Raw genomic sequence first — 15,714 nt, 5'->3', positions numbered from 1 at the left:
CAAGTACATAGATAATGCTTTATCTTTTATTTCCTTCTTTTTTTAATTACTTAGGTCCCCCTCAGCCACCTCCAGACATACGAGTGAACAAAAAAGAGGTGCTGATTACCAAATCCTCCATCAACTTTACTTTTAACTGCAGCTGGTTTAGTGATACTAATGGAGCTGTGAAGTACTTTACTGTGGTTGTGAGAGAGGCTGATGGTAAGTGCCACAATTTAATACCATTCTCTGTGTAGCCTGTAGAAGTTACATAGGGATGTTCACTCCCAAGACACAGGAAAGGACCTTCTTCTCATCTGGTGGGTGAGTTTCGTAGAGTTTTTGGACCTATATGTGCTCCCTAGCCTGGGAACTTACTAACTCAGTCTTCTTCTCAGAGGGTCAGTAGCAACTGCAGAGCAAGAAGCAGTACTTACCTTCTGTACTCTATGTTATGGTCTCATGTATGTTCAGGAAATTTCCATAGTAGGAAATTTATGTTAGATGCCGTTGGCAGTGAACGCAGGATAAACTGCCTTGCTATGCATGGCTCTCAAAAGGTAGTTTAAATGTTAGGTGGGAACACTAAGGCAACTCTTTTGGAGAATCTCAGTAAGCGTGCTTAAAAGGCAAAGACAGCATTTTCCAGTTGGTGTTTGCTTACTGAAGAAAATGACTTTGCGTGCAGCACTGTGAAGCAGTGCCCTTGTAGCAGGCATGTAAACCTCTCTTTCTGCAGTTGACCTATATGTGACAAAGCAGATGGATGTCTCAGCAATTAATATGTTGGTTTTAGAAGTGGCTTCATTTACTGGCATGTCTGGGCATATTTTGTGACCCCTGAGAAAGTTTCTTAGTCTCTCTGCCCATCAGCCCTTAGGGGAAAAAAAGCATAGATAATATTTCCACTGTCTACCCTGTCATGTTTGTGCAGACTATAACGCTTTTTGAGAAAGGGACTCCTTATTGCCATGGTTTTGCTTACCTTCTGCATGTTAATGTGAGTTTCAGTTGAGGGAACTCCTGTCATTTGCTGTGACAGTTTTTCTCTCCATACAGTAGACTTGTCAATTTACTTGCTTTTTGAAATAGCCAGTGGTAGGATCTGTGATTCTGGATCACAGAGATTCCCACCAACAGAACAGGAAAAAATGTCAGAGCATTGTATTTGACCTGTGCATCCCTATTGCAGTATTTTTGCAGTATTTTATCTGGAGAAGTTGTGCTAAGGTCATGTGAGACAATCTGTCTGAAGTTCCCCAGAAAAATAATAGCAAGGCTGGTACTAGAAACAAGGTTCCCTAACTACTGTAGCTTTGTATTCACAAGGTAGCCTGTGCAGCCTCCAAAAAATGCTAGAAATTTGGTTAAGAATGTGTCTGTCAACAGCAACAGCTTGAGCCTGTAAACTGCATCACATTAATGCCTGTGGTGTGTAACCCTTCTGTCTTTCTCTGCACACACTGTAGGTAGTGAAGGATCAAAGCCTGATGAGCAGCACCCATTACCTTCCTACCTGGAGTACAAACGCAATGACTCCATACGCATCTACCAGACAAATTATTTTGCCAGTAGATGTGCTGAAAACCCTGACAGTGACTATAAAAGCTTTGACATTAAGCTTGGAGGAGAAATGGAAAATCTGGGAGGAAGGTGTGATCCAGATCAGCAAAAATTCTGCGATGGACCTCTAAAGCCTCGGACTCCTTATAGGTTAGACTTAAGTTGGTAGTTGTGCTCTCACATTATTAGGCATGGTGCTGTCTGAATGCCTGAGACACTTGAGCTTCTGTAGATTAATAACTGGGTTGTACCTTTGATGTCCTTTGTGTTTCACTGTAAATTCATGAAAGTTTTATCCATGCCCCTATTCCATAGGTATGAACCAGTCCTTCACTAACAGTAATTATATGATTAATTGTGCACAAAGCTCTGTGCAGTGAATAGGTTTAGTTATTTCCCTCAACTTGATGATTTCCCTCAATTTAACTTAAGTGCCTGCATTAAGAAATGTCTGTGGTCACTGGAAAGGTTTTAGTTATCTCTAAGGGGCAAATGAGTTCTTACTTTTCTGTTGTTGGTTCTGAACATCTGATGAGCTCTAACTATAACAGTATTTCTTTTTTAGAATCAGCATACGGGCTTTTACCCAGCTTTTCAGTGAAGACCCAAAGGAACTCCTCTCTTTTCAGACACCTTCTTCTCTTTACCAATCACTACAGAGGCAGGTTAGTTTCAGGCTTGTTTTTTGATGAGTGTAGCACATGGTTATGTATTGTGCCTCAGAACGTTCTGGTATCTAGAACTATTTACAAGGAGTGGAACAAAACCAGATTGTTGTGCATGTCCTGAAGGCTGCTCTGAAATGAGATAAGCCATGGCTTATCCAGCCTTAGGTTGAAAATTCAGAGGACTGCTTGAAGGAGCTGCTGACAGTAGAGGAAATGGTGAACACTCAGTGAAGCTATCAGCAATAAAGCTTCAAAGTGCATGAGAGCCAAACTCCCATATAACGAGGCTCTGCTCTCTTTTACTGTGACTGGGAGCGTAAGATTTGCATAATGTTTGGAAAAAATCACAGGCTTAGAGAATGGTAGGGGTTGGAAGGGACCTCTCAAGATCATCCTGTCCAACCCCCCTGCTAGAGCAGGATCACCTAAAGAAGATCACACAGGAACACATAAGGTTTTGAATGTCTCCAGAGAAGGACACTCCACAACCCTCTCCGGGCAGCCTGTTCCAGTGCTTTGTTACCCTCACAGTAAATAAGTTTTTCCTTACGTTTAAGTTGAACCTCCTGTGTATTAGTTTGTGCCTATTGCCCCTTGTCCTGTTGCTGGACACAACCAAGAAAAGTCTGGTCCCATCCTCCTGACACCACCCTTTAGATATTTATGAGCATTAGTGAGATCTCCCCTCAGTCTTCTCCAGGCTAAATGGGCTTCTTGAACTGGGGAGCCCAGAACTGGACACACTATTCCAGATGTGGCCTCACAAGGGCAGAGTAGAGGGGAAGGAGAATGTTCCTCGACCTGTATTCGCCACACTCTTCTTAATGCACCCCAGGATGCCTTTGGCCTTCTTGGCTGCAAGGGCACATTGCTGGCTCACAGTCAGCTGCTGTCCACCAGGACTCCCAGGTCTTTTTCCACTAAGGGGAATAAATAAGGACAGAAAATCAAGGCCAGGTCATAGCTAAGTGTTTAAATTATATGTCCTTCCATCTGACCATTTTCTTTAGCTGATAATAACATACCCCCTGAAAGTTATTGATTCTTGGACTCTTCATGTCTTTTCCTTCAGATATATAAATACACTCTTTTATTTCCAGAGCCACTGTTTGGAGTTATTGAAGGTGTGAGTGCTGGCTTGTTTCTGATTGTGATGTTAGTGGCTGTTACTGCTTTATTTGTCTGCAGACAGAAAGTTGGGTAAGTTGAGTCCCTTTATCAGTCTCTGTTATTGTAGATCAGGTCAAATTATATTCATTTAAGCAATACAGTATTTAAAGCATAACTGTGAAATTGGAGGAATGCACTGAACTATGCAGCAGAAAATTTGTGTCCCTCAACATCTGTACACACTAAGTATAGAACTAATGACTTACATATTAAAAGACCTGTATATTCTTGATTCAAAAACCTACTGATGCTAGAATTATCTCATAGAGAATCCTTGTACCTTCGTTTTCCATAGAAATCTGAATATTTCCAGAAAACTGGTTTATCATTCAAGCTGAATGTTCAAACTTCACTTCTCATTTTTTGTCTATTATATTTGTGTATTTCTCATTATAGATGAATCATAAATAGTGAATTTTAAATATATTTTAAAAAGATAAATACTCTGTCTCAACTTTGAAAGCTTTATGTATTTAAACCATTTTGCATGACTGAAAGACGTGATATTACTGATACGAAATTCCTTGTGGTTTCTGAAATTTAAAAAGAAAAACAACCAACATTTCCATTACATGGGAAACAGTGAAAATCTGAAATTCTTTTACTGATAGAAGATTAGGTCTGTTTTGGTTTGAGCTTGCTTTTCAGATGCCAGAATTTCACATTGAAAATAACCTGTTTTCTGACTAGTTGTAGCTTAAGCCAGAATGGATTTACCCTTTAGTAAGGCTATCCTTCAGCTCTGTCAACAAATTCACTGTATTTCTCTATGTGTCATCCAAAAAAAAAAGAGGCATAGATCATTAGCAATAGTAAATTTTTGCATGTATAGACTTGTGCACTCCTGTCTCAGTACGTAGTGACATAGAGAGCATGAATGAAATGCAGATTGATGTGTTTTCCACCTTGCACATCTCATTGCGTTTTTTCAGTGTAGATAAACTTCACACAGCGTGGTTTCTTCTTGTGGGCTATAGCCAGCAGGGCTGTAAGTACTGGTATGGTTTTCCCTTCCCATACATAAAGAGAAAGTGCTCTGTGAGGGAGGTGTGTCAAAGGAGGAGATGGCAGTGAAAGGATTAAAGGCAGCACAAACCCTATGGAGTCAATACCAATTCTGAGGCTTTCCCAAAGCCTACTGTGGTGCTGTACTGAGGCGCCTGGGCACTCCTAGAGGCCTTCTCTCCATGTGGATATACTAGAAGCTGTAGACCTTTTACAGCTCTGAAAATCTACTTACATACTCCTCTCTCTGTGTAGAGAATCAGCCAATTTAGGGTCTTTCTTAACATAGGACACCATCCTTAATGATAGGCTAGGCTGTGAGTGTTTTAGAGCAAGGAAAAAATATTATCACCTGTGCACATCTATACACTCCACATCACTATTACCAAACAGAAATACAAGAAAATCCTGTGCCACAGCTAAGAGTAATGTCACAAGATCAGAGCCACACACCAAAGCAGGCTTTGTTAAATTCCCTTCTTCCATTTTTTTCCCATTTTAAGTTATGTTATTGGCAGTTCTCACCAGTATCAGAACATAATGGTAAAACAGAATACCTTTCTTTTTGTTCCAGCAGTGGCCACGAGAGACCTACAGCAAGGCTGAGCCTTCGCAGGGACAGGCCACTGTCAGTCCATTTGAACTTGGGGCAAAAAGGGTAAAATCAAAAGTTTTGTTTCTAAGAGGAGTATTTTAACATGTCCCATCCGGTCACTCACTGATGAAGTGTTTCTTTTTCTTTTCAAATCATTTCTAGGAACCGGAAAACTTCCAGGTAAAAAAAATTAATGCCTAAAAAGGCTTCTTGATAACCAACTGGATAAATTATGACTGTGATTCATCCTGTGATTTTCTTCCTTCTGTTGAATATTTTAGTCCAATCAAAGTCAGTCATTTTGAAGCACACTTCACCAAACTTCAAGCAGACTCCAACTACCTCCTGTCCAAGGAGTATGAGGTGAGATACTAATCTAGGCAAAGGACTTGCTTTATGAAGGGGTGGGCTGGTTGAATCAAGGGCTTAATGCATTAGAAAGCCTGCATATGTTTTGTCTTATTAACACAAATCCAAATAAGTTTGAGTATCTCACCTGAACTCCATTTCTCTGTCTGGCTGAGGTCAGGAGCATTAATGTTTGTGGCACATCTATGTGATAAAGCATGGAAAGCACCTGCCAGCCATGTGCTTGCTTTAAACCAGTATGATTAGCTATTTCATTTCAGTTTGTCTTTTTTTAAAAACCACCCATTCTCTGTCCATGGCCTTTGAGAGCTGATAAGCACTGTGTCTCCCTGTGTTGTCACATCCTTTAATTATTTCCACTTCACACTTTATTCCTGTTTTTTTTTACAGGACTTAAAAGATGTGGGTCGAAACCAGGCATGTGACATAGCACTTCTGCCGGAGAACAGAGGGAAAAATCGATACAATAATATATTACCCTGTGAGTTTTAGGTTTGGTTGTGTAATATTGCATCACACCAGCTATTTTTCACTTTTTTCAGCAAGGCCAGTGGAAAAGATAGTGCAGCCAATCCCTTCCCTCCTTCCTGTCAGAGATGAAATACCCCCGCCAGCTCAGGTTCTGGTGCTTGGAGGCAGATGATGTATGGCCCTGAGTGGCTTCATACAGAACAGTAATTTCATTTTACACTAGAGGTGTAATGACTACTATTTAGTCTAGAGAGAAAAAGCGCCAGCTGTTATAGGAATTCAGTCACTGGTGATAACAAGGATAGTAGAAATAGCAGAAGGGTTATTTACTTATGAGGTACCATCCGTTCAGTGCTTTTTGGCAGCCTTGCCAAATCTTATTTCTTCAGAGGACAAAGCAAACCTACTACACGTAAAGCTAGTGTGGTTCTGCAAGGGGAAATGGCACCAAGCTGTGCCAAGGGAGGTTCAGGTTAGAGATAAGGAGGAAGTTCTTTACTGAGAGGGTTGTCAGAAGCTGGAACAGGCTGCCCAGGGAGGTGGTGGAGTCACCATCCCTGGATGTATTTAAAGAGCGGGTAGACGAGGTACTTAAGGATATGGTTTAGTGGGTAGACAGGAACGGTTGGACGTGATGATCTCGGAGGTCTTTTCCAACCGAGCGATTCTGTGATTCTGTGTGTGACACCTGCATGAGGTTAGCCCTGATCTCCTGAGGCAAGAGCTGTCATTGAGTTTCCCCTTTAATCTCCTGTCTGCCTGTTTTGGAGGGAACGCATGCTGTGCATCAAGGAGGAACACCACATGACTCCCTGCTCCACATGTTGCCTTGCCGCTAGGTGTGGTATGTGCTTGGAGCACAGCCTCACAGCATCTCCTGTGTTCTGCCTGCTGTGCTGGGCTGCGGAGCATGCCCACGACTGGGATCCAATATGGCATTATCTCACAAATCAGTGACTTGGTGGCTTAGGCACTCTGTACCTCTCTGTAGAGGGTCCTGTACCTAAGGAAGGCATTTGGCCTGCTCACACATTTGCTCAGGAGCTGTGCAGACCACTGAAGCACTACTGCTCTTTCAAGGGCAGCACTGGGCATGGCTCTCCAGTACAGCACACTGCTGTCAGCAACAAAGGGGGATGCTATTGTGGCTCTTTTCTTGCCATAAAAGATCCTATGCAACTCAGCAGAGGAACTTTGGGATATTCACTGCTTCCTTCTCATCCGTCCATCTCCTAGTCTTTGGAACACTTCACAGCATTTGTGGATGAAAGAGGCAGCACAAATATGAACAGTTATCCCTCTAAATTAGCCTTCCATATAAAATCCTTGTAATAATACTGCCAGTCCTTTTGCAAATGCATTTCTGTAAATGGGAGAGGGACTGAAAATCAAGACCTAGCCATAAACCCCTTGTAATCAATTTCTTCCTAGATGATACATCAAGAGTGAAGCTTTCCAATGTGGATGATGACCCTTGCTCAGACTACATTAATGCAAGTTATATACCAGTAAGTGACTCAAGGATGGTATTTTATAGTCCTCCCTCCAGTGATAATTTGTCCTTCGTTTAAAACTGAATATAAAGCTAGATGCTTAAGGCTCCCCTCCCCCTTCATTTATTCACTTGAGCTGTAAGTCGGAGAACTCATTTTGTGGGTGTGCTGAAAGACTGTGTCTGACTGCCATTAAGTTAACTGTGAGTGATTTACCCAGCACTTAAGGACACTATCTTGGATTGCTATAGTTATGTAAGATAGCAGGTCTAATTGGCCAAGGACACATTTTTAAAGGTCACTGATTTTATACAGTGTCCACAACAACTGTAGCTATCACTGCAGGTGCCATCCTCATTGTGGAGCTGTAGCTCATCCTGACAGTGTTGGTACCTTGCAGGATGGTGAAACTGGCTGAGATTAAAATAATGCCCTTTGCCAGAGAGTTGTGATTGACAATAGCAGTGGCTTTAGCAACTCATATTTCAAGCCAGGACTCAGCTAATTTATTAAAAACAGTAAATAAAAAAAAAACCCCTAGTAGTTCCAAAATTGCTTGAGACTCTGCTGAACACAATAGAACAATGAAAAGCTTTGACTGCCACAAAAGGAACAGTATGCAGATAGATACACTGCCGCAGTCTCTTCCTTGTCTCTGCTCCAACCAGCCTTCTGCTTCCAGGTCCAAGACAACAATTTAGCCCTCAAAACTTTTGTCCCAGCAATGACATTGTTGCTGCAGAGCTCTGGCTGCAACTCCATGACTTCCTCAGTTGCTAGATCTTTTTTTGTGCTTTTCTGACAACTAATGGAGTTCTCTTTACTTGCAGGGCAATAATTTCCGCAGGGAATACATAGCAACTCAGGGCCCTTTGCCTGGCACCAAAGATGAGTTCTGGAAGATGGCATGGGAACAAAATGTTCACAATATTGTCATGGTAACCCAGTGTGTTGAGAAGGGCCGGGTAAGCAGTGACTCTTATTTATTATTAATGACTGTTTTAACATCTGTTAAAAGTTTATGCTTCTTATTTGCATTACACTAATGCCAAAGGCCTCAGTCATGGAGATATTCAGTAAGAGGTATAGTCTAGAGACTGTAGACAGGTCAGGGCTGTGACCATCCCAAGATCATGCAGCATGTCAAGGCTAGAGTTAGGAACAGAGCTCAGTGCTTCTGGTCTCTGATCCAGTGCTTTGCTCACTGGTACTAATATAATCCCCATAAGTGTGCGTAAGGACAACCACTAGCAAAAAAATGCCTGTTTATCACATCAACTCCAAACTACTGCTACTCTGAATATAAGGTTTAAAGAGCAAATATTGATAATTAAATATGTAGAATTCTTTCTGATGCATAAAATCTGATATAGTAAGCAAAGAGACCACTCATGCACTGAACAGTCTTACTGAGTGCAAGTGAAGGTAGGTTATTTACCTGTCTCAGCAATCCACCTCCCCAAGTATGACCACATCCTGCACCCTCTGCAAGATAGGGATTGGATCTCTGAAAAGATTAAACAAGCTTGAAGTAGTGATCATCTAGTGGCACATATGGGGATATTTCCTTTCAGTTTATCATTTTTTCTTGAGGAGATGGCAAAAGCAGATGAAGGACAGGCAGCGACCTGTCTCCTTCGGCACCTCACTGGCTCTGAATGGGACCTCCCTCTCACATCTCAGCAAGAGGTGGGGAAGTGGGCACTGGAGGCCTAGCTTGCATCCAAGCAGAGATCTGAGAAGAGTTGGCACAGGAAATGTTGTGACATCCAGAAGAGAACATCAGTGAAATGCTTCCCAATCCCCCATCACAAACATCTATCATGAGAACTTCCACTTCTCAGCCCCATCCTAGCCTCTTCCCATCCCAGGCCCTGTTTGTTGGGCAGACGTGGCAGGAGGTGGCACCTCTCTCTGAATTCAGCTGCTGCCTTTCTTCATCCTCAGGCACAGGAGCTCTGAAGTCCACTTCTGCCAGTGCTGTTGGTGGCATTGTTTACAGTTGTTACTGACACTAAGTCCACCTTTTTCTGTGTCCATGCAGGTGAAGTGTGATCACTACTGGCCCCTTGACCAGGATTCCTTGTACTATGGAGACTTGATTGTTGAGATGCTATCTGAATCGGTGCTCCCAGAATGGACAATACGAGAGTTTAAAATCTGCAGTGTATGTTTGCTTTCATCTTTTTTTTTTTAATTAATTGGCTTAGAAACACCTGAAAGGCTAAATTAGGAAGATTTCTGCTGCTGCAGCACAGTTGCATCATGCCCAGCTCATCTCTGGTGGCAACTGTTGCATTTGCTCTGAAGGTGCATGTTGTTTGTGTCACCTCTTCTCTTGCCTGTTCTGATGAGCCACACTTTTGCGTCCCAACAGGAAGAGCAGCTTGACTCAACGAGGCTCATCCGTCACTTCCACTACACTGTCTGGCCAGATCATGGTGTGCCGGAGACCACCCAGTCCCTGATCCAGTTTGTCAGAACTGTAAGGGATTACATCAACAGAACCCCAGATACAGGACCAACTATTGTGCACTGCAGGTATGTGCAGCAGGAAAAGGTCAGCGACAAAGAGCCTTTGTGCATACCCTTGGGAAGATCCAAAATATTCATACCTGGGGACATACTATGGGCAACCACAGAACCTGAGAGACAGCTGATGGGTTTAAGTCTCCAGATACATCAGTGCAGCATTCCCAAGGTAGATGCAGTCACTCGCAACCTCACTGTAAAGATGTCCTGAAAATTATTCTGAGGGAACCACTGTGTCTCTGAGGAACCACTGGAGAGCACTAAAGGTGTCAGCAGCTGCCACTGCTCATAAGCTTTTGCATTCTTAAATTGCCTGTGTGCTGCTGTTGCAGCCCAACATTTGAATCACAAAGAGATGTTCTGAAAAGGTAAGATATACCCAGGGGTGAATCTGGCTACGTAGGGATGTTAAGACCAGCTGGCAGATCCATCCTTTCCCCCATTCTGACTATGACTCCCTCTCCTTACTGCCTCCTCATGCTCTGCTGCTGTTGTGCCATCTCTGGCAGCCAGAGGGCTGCAGTTTTTCCTCTGCTCTGTGATCCACCCCTACACACATATACCAGAAAGGCAAAACTGGACTGCCTGATCCATGATCCACTGGCCAGCTGCAGCAGAATGTAGGGTTGCAGTGTGAGAGAGTGCAGTGTGGTGCTGTGTGTACCTTCTGATAAAGCCATATGCTCACTGGTTCTACCTGCATGTAGTATCTGATCCCTCCACCCATTACATGACCACACCTGTCAGTACATCTTGTGCTACAACATGTCATATGTCTACTGTATCAGTCATATGTCTGCTGTCATCTCCTGTCCCCAAACCCTCACTCCCAGCATTTCAGATACTGGGGAATCTGGAATATTTTGCCTTACTCTGCCCTTCCATGAGACACAAGCCAACTTAACATCCCTGGAGAGAAGAGGTTTAAAAGTTACAGTCAGGTGTAGTCTTTCAGTGTGTCTCGATGACTGTGTTAGTCCAAAGCAGAAAGAAGTATGGGCAGTAGCAGAGATCCCTCTACCATTGCTATCCTTTCCTCCTTCTTAAACAAATTCCACTTTTACTCTGAGAGTAGTGAGACACTGGCACAGGTTGCCCAGGGAAGTTGTGGATGCTCCCTCCCTGACAGTGTTCAAGGCCAGGTTGCACAGGGCTTTGGGCAACCTGGTCTGGTGGGAGATGTCCCTGTCCATGGCAGGGGGGTTGGACTGGATGATCTTAAACGTCCCTTCCAACCCAAACGTTTTTACAATTTTATGATTCTATAAAGTGTTTGAAGACCCAGAGATGTCATTTGAACAAAAAATTTCTCATCCTGGAGATCCAAACTTTACAAAAGTATCACACCAAGATAGTGAATGCTTTGATCCATCTCCTTTTAAATCTTTTGGGTCGTTTTGTTTTCCAGTGCTGGTGTTGGCAGGACTGGCACATTCATTGCACTGGACCGAATTCTGCAGCAGCTGGATTCAAAGGACACTGTCGACATTTATGCAGCAGTACATGATCTAAGGCTTCACCGGGTTCACATGGTTCAGACAGAGGTAAGTTTTAGATAACCTACAATACAGCAATACCAGCTGCAGTATATAATAATCAGTGCTGCACCTTAAAGGATCTCAAAGCACTTCATAGTTATACCATTTTAGCTCTGTGAGAATTTCTAGTTCAGGACTGTTTCCATTGGCTCTCATGCAGCAGCTGCAAACCATAACAAGTGGTAGCTATGCTTCCTATAGTTTTCTCCTGTTGACACTGGCCCACAATCACCCCAGCAGTGTTATGCATCAGATGCATAACGGTACATTGTTGTGTTTGTGCAATGTCCAGTAAATGAGCTCTGAGCAGAGAAAGATCCTTCAGGGATGGGCTTGAAAGACAAGCCTAAACCAGACAGATAGGTCAACATAACAGGGAAAAGGAATGGAGGGCAGAGAAAATTAGATGTACATAATTATTTTAAAACTCTAAGCACTGTGACCTTGTGACTTTGCAGTTCATTTTTTATTGAGCTGCTCTGTCATTTCATTAATGGTATTGGAAAGTTGATCAGCATTCTCCTAACATACTATGCAAAAGCAAGTACATTTATTCTCAAAGTGCAGAAAAAGTACATGTTTGGGATTTCTTTCTGTGCTTTTAAAACTGCAAGACATTCACTTTACACTAATAGCAGCTAAACACTTAGGAGCTGATTTAATAAAGGTGACTTGTGGAGGGAGTCTTTACATTTTCCCTATGAACTGTTAATAGACGAATCAGAACAAGTTTGATGGCTCTGCCTGTAGCTTGATACTAATGGAGCTCTTTGTTGCAATTTGGAAATGAAAATATCAGTGACAGCGTTTCCTGATAGATGTAAAAGTCACACGTGGGTATGAAGAGAAGCACAACTGGGAATGCAAGAGAGATTTCCTGTAACTGTCTTAATCACAGGAAACCTCCTGGTAGAGGGGAGACAGATTCTCAGCCTGGTCTGGGCATCCTCGGAAACCGATTGTTCTCACTGTCTACATTCCCACCAGCCATAGTCAGCAAAGCCAGACAGGCATCTCAGGAGGGTGGCTCTTCTTTCCTAACTGGAAAAAAGAGGCAACTACGTCAAGAGCCTAAATTTGACACCAGGCTTATAGACGACTAAAGTTGTATGATAAAAAGCCCACCACTGGCATGAGCTTGACATGACATCGAAGTCAAAAGGCAGCCAGACCCAAGCAGAACATCTAGAGCAATAGTGAGAGGCACCCCACTATGCCACTACCAGCACCACATGAACTTCTGCCCCAAACCAGAAGTGGCTCAAGTCTTGCCCTGTTGTAGCCAGTCCTGTTCCTGGAAGAATTCACAAGCAGCATCCCAGAGACAGGTTCACAGAAAGCTTTTGCAGCTCACACATACTCACCCCACTTGTGCTGCAAGACGCTTGCAGACTGACCGTGGAGCTGTGTCACTGTCCAGCCACTGAGCTGCTGCATTCTCAGCAAGTCTTGCTAATCTTAACTGTCAGTTGCGTCTGTGTATGTTTTCTGATTTGGAACTGACTTTCATCAAGGTAACTTGGAGCACAAGCAATACAATCTCCCATCCTCATGCAAGAAAATGAAGTAAATTTATCCTGGGGTTTTCTGATTATTTGAAATTTGCAATGAACCGTGAATTATGATGTAATTCTTACACATCTTTTATGAAAAAGTAAAGGAGGTGGGGAGAGGGGGAAGATCTGCTCCACAAACTCCATTTTATTTGTGTGAAGACCCTAGTTCTTGATGTTATTGTTCATGTCTTGGCTTCCACAATCTGTATGGGGGCTGAGATGCAAGCAGGGTCCCCATCTGCTGATGTGGTGGAAGCCAAATCCGACGGGGGGAGCACAGGCCACCAAATAGGGCTGTTTGCAATGAGATGCTCCAGCCAAAGGTCACAGCACCATCCTACTTGACATTATGCAGTCGCAGTAAAACAGCAGCAACAAAATGGTGCCCCTGCTTCAGGCTTGTCTCAAAGCTGTTTAAGACAAGAGGCTGCATCTGGGGAGTAATAGAAAGTGGTGTCCATCAGCTCAAAAGTCAATAGGCTCAGCACAGTATCTGTTCCACGGGCAGAGAAGCTGTCCACCATTGCAGTCCCAAATGGTCTCTGCCAAAGAAAGTCTTTCCCTCCCCACTTTGGTTGTGAATGTCATCTTAGCTCCCTTCTGTGAAAAGTGCTCTTCAAAAAAGACAGTCTGTCATTTGCCGCATAGTCAGAAGCAGTCTTATATTGGATTTAAAAAGTACTGCTTTTGCCAGAAAATCTGGGTTCACGAATGTTCTATTAAATATTTATATAGTGTGGTAAAATTGTTTGGAAAATAGTTCTTTTTAGAACATAAAATCAGGAAATTGTTTTTCTCTTCTGTGTGCTTCCCTGTACCTATTAGATGTTATGTGTACATTGTACTAAAGCATTCAGAAGTAGTAGCTATCCAACGCACCATCATGTCAAATTACGCCTCACAGTTGACAGAGCTTACACTCATGGCATGATCTGTCAAAACATATTATGTTCATTTATGTGTTACTGGTAGCATTTCTAAAAACAGGTGATCACAAAAGTTTACAGTATTTCCAGTGTAAAAAAGAGATTAATTCTAGAAGTTTATTTTTGTTTTTAACACCACTCTTGATTTTGTGTGAGGGGGTTAGGCTGTAATGACTTTTCACAGTACAGAAAATTAAGTTACACAATTTCCCAGAGTGACTTCAAAAATTTCTTTCGCAGTGTCAATATGTGTATCTACATCAATGTGTGAGGGATGTGCTAAGAGCCAGAAAACTTCGAGGTGAACAAGAAAATCCCTTATTTCCAATATATGAAAATGTGAATCCAGAGTATCACAGAGGTGAGTGCAAGTTTATCAAATTGTAAAGTGTTCCAAATGTAATAGCTCATTTACAATTTAATTGAGAGGGCAAATTGTGCTATCCCTTTCCATCGATATGTGTTCTCTTCCTGGACCTTTGTTTCTTCACCACTCTGCTCTTGTCACTCTTGCAATTGCATCTTTATTTCATGCATTAGTAGACATTATAATGTCTTTTCCTGCTCCTACCTTACCTTCATGCTTTCCCTGTCTCACATTTCATGGTTCCCATGCTGTTGGGGGAACTGAACCTCTTCCCTACCATGATACTGGCTTCCTCCTTTACCTCACCAGCATTTATGTCATCCACTTTCAAGCACACTGAGGCTGGGCTTGTTGGACTCTTCTGTCATTGATGGTGTTCAATTTCTGTCCTGAATCACCCTCATTTTCTGCTGAATGTATAGGTAGCCTTAGGAGACTTCCCATCTGCCTTGACTGGGTAATGTTGGTGTCCAAGGCTGTGCTCTTCCCTCCTACCCCAAATCGCCATCCTTACGGGCTCTTTCCTCTAGCCTGTATCCAGTCCCTTGGGGATAGGAATTGGTAGAGTAGCAAGCCTGGCTCTACCACTGTCTTTTACCTTCTGTTCTCATGACCAGAGGACCAGTCTGGAGAAGCTGCAAGCAGAGGTGCCTGTGTGTCCTGGTAGAGCCCATTCCAAAGGGCTGTAGAAATTTTCAGAGTCAAACAGCAAGGCCTTGGTAGCTTCTCAAATTTGGACATTGGGAATTGAGATTATATGATGAGAGAGCAAAATAATTTTCCCAATCTAGCCCATAGAAATCAAAGTTGTCATCAACAGGTAGAACAGGATTGGAGGTGGTCAAGGACTGAAATAACTGGGGTTCCCCAAGCTGAGACTGCTAACATGAACAGAGGTGGGATCTGCTCTTTGGCTGTCACATCAGTCACAACCAGCGCTGCAGCCGCACAAGCACCTTTCAGAGCATGAAGCCAGCTAGCAAGGCTGAATGTGAAGCCACCTGGGTTGTTTTATTTTTTCTAATCCCAGTTTTCCTTGCTTTCAGATGCTGTTTATTCAAGGCACTAAGAATGTTACAGACAACTGCTTTTGTGACCACGTTTGTGCTTTGTTTAGGGTATTTTATGTATGTATTTCATGCACTAGAAAGGTACCAGACCTTTCCTTTGAGACTGTGTATAATTTATTGGTCTGGTGATTTTTTTAAAAGATATATAATTTAACTGTAATAGATATTACTGTATATAATTGTATTTTGGCATTATGTAAATATGTATTTTTTCTATATTGTTTATATTAATATTAAGCTTCAGATAATACTATTTTTTTCTTATCACAGTTTTTATGAACTGTTTTACATAAACTATTTTTAAATTTTTAATTGTGGCTAACAGGACTGCTGCATTTGGGGCAGGTTATGTATTGGCATGTAACACACGAGAAAATCCTATGAGGAGCACCTCATTTTTATTTTTTTT

General features: G+C 42.5%; 1 protein-coding gene across 1 annotated transcript in view; it reads left to right on the top strand.

Annotated features, from left to right (window-relative positions):
- LOC104538070 (receptor-type tyrosine-protein phosphatase beta-like) overlaps positions 1 to 15,334 on the top strand; it is a gene marked incomplete at its 5' end in the record, with an annotated part of 43,493 nt that extends 28,159 nt beyond the window's left edge. The window contains 16 exon segments of the mRNA XM_010181130.1: positions 55 to 204; positions 1,452 to 1,695; positions 2,111 to 2,157; positions 2,160 to 2,210; positions 3,314 to 3,413; positions 4,963 to 5,046; positions 5,146 to 5,163; positions 5,265 to 5,346; positions 5,743 to 5,833; positions 7,255 to 7,331; positions 8,147 to 8,281; positions 9,361 to 9,483; positions 9,694 to 9,857; positions 11,257 to 11,392; positions 14,109 to 14,229; positions 15,282 to 15,334. Coding sequence (XP_010179432.1) covers positions 55 to 204; positions 1,452 to 1,695; positions 2,111 to 2,157; positions 2,160 to 2,210; positions 3,314 to 3,413; positions 4,963 to 5,046; positions 5,146 to 5,163; positions 5,265 to 5,346; positions 5,743 to 5,833; positions 7,255 to 7,331; positions 8,147 to 8,281; positions 9,361 to 9,483; positions 9,694 to 9,857; positions 11,257 to 11,392; positions 14,109 to 14,229; positions 15,282 to 15,304 — 1,646 coding nt within the window.
- Between the last annotated feature and the right edge of the window lie 380 nt (positions 15,335 to 15,714).

The sequence above is a fragment of the Mesitornis unicolor genome, unplaced genomic scaffold (genome assembly GCF_000695765.1).
Source record: "Mesitornis unicolor isolate BGI_N332 unplaced genomic scaffold, ASM69576v1 scaffold39363, whole genome shotgun sequence".
Classification (NCBI taxonomy): Eukaryota; Metazoa; Chordata; class Aves; order Mesitornithiformes; family Mesitornithidae; genus Mesitornis; species Mesitornis unicolor.
The sequence above is the reverse complement of the archived record's forward strand: the minus strand, read 5'-3'. Positions and strand labels throughout refer to the sequence as shown.